Below are 2,992 nucleotides of genomic sequence, written 5' to 3'. Positions count from 1 at the left end.
TCCCTTTTTTTTTTTTTCTGTAGCCCTAGGACCAATTTAATCCCTGTACTTGAGAGGCAGAGGCAGAGCAGGAGGCTCTCTGTAAATTCAAGGATAACCTGGTCTCTATTTTGAGTTACAAGCTAGCCAAGGCCATGAAACCCAGCACAAACCAAACAAATCAAAACAAACAAACAAAAACAATAAAAGGGGAACAAACAATCTCTCCCAATCCTCAAACTTTTCTTAAATAAAAAATAAGCAGATAAATGCCCTTCCCAGCAACAGGTGGCAGCTTTAGAGACTGAGTCTCTACAGGCGAGTAGAGGAGAGTACTGACAAGGAGCCTACCTATGCCACACAGCTCAGAGAGTGCAGACAGGCCAGCCATCTGTTTTCACTTCTCTGGCCTTCCATGAATCCTAGTTCAAGACAGTTTTCAAGGCTTAGACATCCAAACAGAAACATCAAAGAGTGCTCCCTGAATGACTAGCTGTCCTAACTTGTTCTTTTTACATTTATTTTGCATTTTATTTATTTATTGTATGAGTGGGGATACAGAGAGGACAATGTGTAGGAGCTGGCTCTCTCCTTCCTTCATGTGGATCCCGGGATTGAACTAAGGCTATCAGGCTTGGCAACACCACTCTAGCCAAGCAATCTCCCAGAGAGCAAAAGTTAGGTCCTGATGTGTATATGGAAGTACTCAATCAATCCTGTGGTTAATCACCTACTCCCCAAGTAGCATCGCTTTCTTCCAACTGTCTTTTTTTCTTTTTTAAGATTTATTTATTTTATATATATGAGTACACTTAAGAGGGTATCAAATCCCATTAAAGATGACTGTGAGCCACGATGCGGTTGCTGGGAATTGAACTCAGGACCTCTGGAAGAACAGCCAGTATTCTTACCACTGAGCCATCACTCCAGCCCCTCTCCCAAATGTCTTAGGGGTGAGTTAAAGAGATCTTTCAGTTCCTTTGGAAGTGGTTCTAAGAAGCTGACCCCATTTTCCATTTCATTCTTCTATAATTCAGCCTCCTACCTCTGGGTCCTCAGCATCAATCTGATTCAGGTGGATGTCTCCTGTTGTAAGCCACTGGAACACAACATCCTGCATTTGAAATGATAAATACAGTCAGACACCTGGTTACTTGGGAATGCTGACAGTCAGGCTAGACAAAACAATTAAGGTGGGGAGAAAAGACAACTGGAATTCAAAAGAGGATGATCAGCCTTCTATTGGTAAAATTTTTTTTTGAAGATTTATTTATTTGTTTATTTTTGTTTTGTTTTTTTGGTTTTTCGAGACAGGGTTTCTCTGTATAGCCTTGGCTGTCCTGGAACTCACTCTGTAGATCATGCTGGCCTTGAACTCAGAAATCCGCCTGCCTCTGCCTCCAAAGTGCTGGGATTAAAGGCGTGTGTCACCACTGCCTGGCTTATTTATTTATTTTAATGTATATGAGTATACTGTAGCTGTAAAGATGGTTGTGAGCCTTCATGTGGTTGTTGGGAATTGAATTTTTAGGACCTCTGCTTGCTCCTGTCGCTCAGTTCCTGCTTGCTTTGGCCTAAAGCTTTATGAATTGTTATACATAAGTACACTGTAGCTATCTTCAGACACACCAGAAGAGAGTGTCCAATCTCATTACAGGTGGTTGTGAGCTACCATGTGGTTGCTGGGATTTGAACTCAGGACCTTCAGAAGAAGCAGTTAATGCTCTTACCTACTGAGCCATCTCGTCAGCCCCGGTAAAATTTTTTTTTTTTTTTTTTTGGTTTTTCGAGACAGGGTTTCTCCGTGTAGCTCTGGCTGTCCTGGAACTCGCTCTGTAGACCAGGCTGGCCTCGAACTCAGAAATCCACCTGCCTCTGCCTCCCAAGTGCTGGGATTAAAGGCGTGCGCCACCACCGCCCGGCTCCGGTAAAATCTTTTAAACTAGTGAGAATTTTGGTTTAAAAACCCAGTTAAGTATGTGAGGATTTTTTTTGTTTGTTTAATCCTAAGTCTGGGGGGTAAGAGGGCTGCTTCACAGCAGGGTTTATGATTTTCCTCGTGCACTAGCCGGGGTGATTTTTGCAGCTGCACATAGTTTAATTGTGGGAGCTCTGGAGAGGGAATAAATGGGAGAGCCCCAAGAGGTCGTGCGGTGGCAGCTCCTCCTGCTGCTGCTGGTTCCTCCTGCTGTGGTTTTTCAAGTGGTCACAAGTAAAGAGACAAGAAGAAATTGTAGGTAGCCTGACAAGAAAATTGGACTTATCCCAAAGAACCTGACACTCCTAAATCAACAGGAAGTAGTCTAAAGTGTTCTACATACCCTCAGCCCTCTAACCTTTCTCTTCTAACTAGTATTGGGGGTTGGAAGGGATTTGGGCAGAGAGAACCCAATAAAATAGACTAAGAAAGCATACCAACTAAAAAGCATGACAACTTCAGTCTAATGCAACCTCTATTATCAGACATTTATCATTTACTTCAGAGCATTTTAACATGTAACAAGTCAAAACTTCCTAAAACCTATTCACAATCCTAAAACAACCTTTGTTTTCTATGATGACAGTCTACATTTTTAAAAACACACCTTTTCATCTTTGGCAATCGTAATATAACAAAATCATAATTAAAACCCCAGCCTTTGAAAAGCCAACATTTAGGTTTCAGAACACAGTGAAAGGCACTGGAGCCCCAGGCAGACCCCTTAATCCACCTCCCACTAATGTAAGCCTAGAAGGGTTCATTCTGCTAACAGAGTCAGGGAACACACCTTCCTCTGGTGGGTAAGTTGCTAGAATTCCAGTGTTCAGATCTAGCAGCACTAGAAAAATGCTTGCTTCCCCATTATCATCCTCACGAACCATGATCTCTTCCAGCTAGACAGAGCAAGGCCACACTCTCACTTGGTTCCTCATCAGTGATCATGTAACTAACACTAGCTCCCCCAAGCTGCTGGACTCTACACGGCTCCCCCAAGCTGCTGGACTCTACACGGCCCCCCCAAGCTGCTGGACT

General features: G+C 43.1%; 1 protein-coding gene across 3 annotated transcripts in view; it reads right to left on the bottom strand.

Moving 5' to 3' along the window:
- Ift52 (intraflagellar transport 52) overlaps nt 1-2,992 on the bottom strand; it is a 28,221-nt gene that overhangs the window by 11,605 nt on the left and 13,624 nt on the right. For all 3 annotated transcript variants that reach the window (XM_031372655.1, XM_031372654.1, XM_031372656.1), the window contains exon 9: nt 1,025-1,093. In XM_031372655.1, coding sequence (XP_031228515.1) covers nt 1,025-1,093 — 69 coding nt within the window. The remainder of the gene's footprint in view (nt 1-1,024; nt 1,094-2,992) is intronic.

This window comes from Mastomys coucha, unplaced genomic scaffold (genome assembly GCF_008632895.1).
Source record: "Mastomys coucha isolate ucsf_1 unplaced genomic scaffold, UCSF_Mcou_1 pScaffold15, whole genome shotgun sequence".
NCBI lineage: Eukaryota > Metazoa > Chordata > Mammalia > Rodentia > Muridae > Mastomys > Mastomys coucha.
This window is presented reverse-complemented; position numbering and strand designations above follow the sequence as displayed.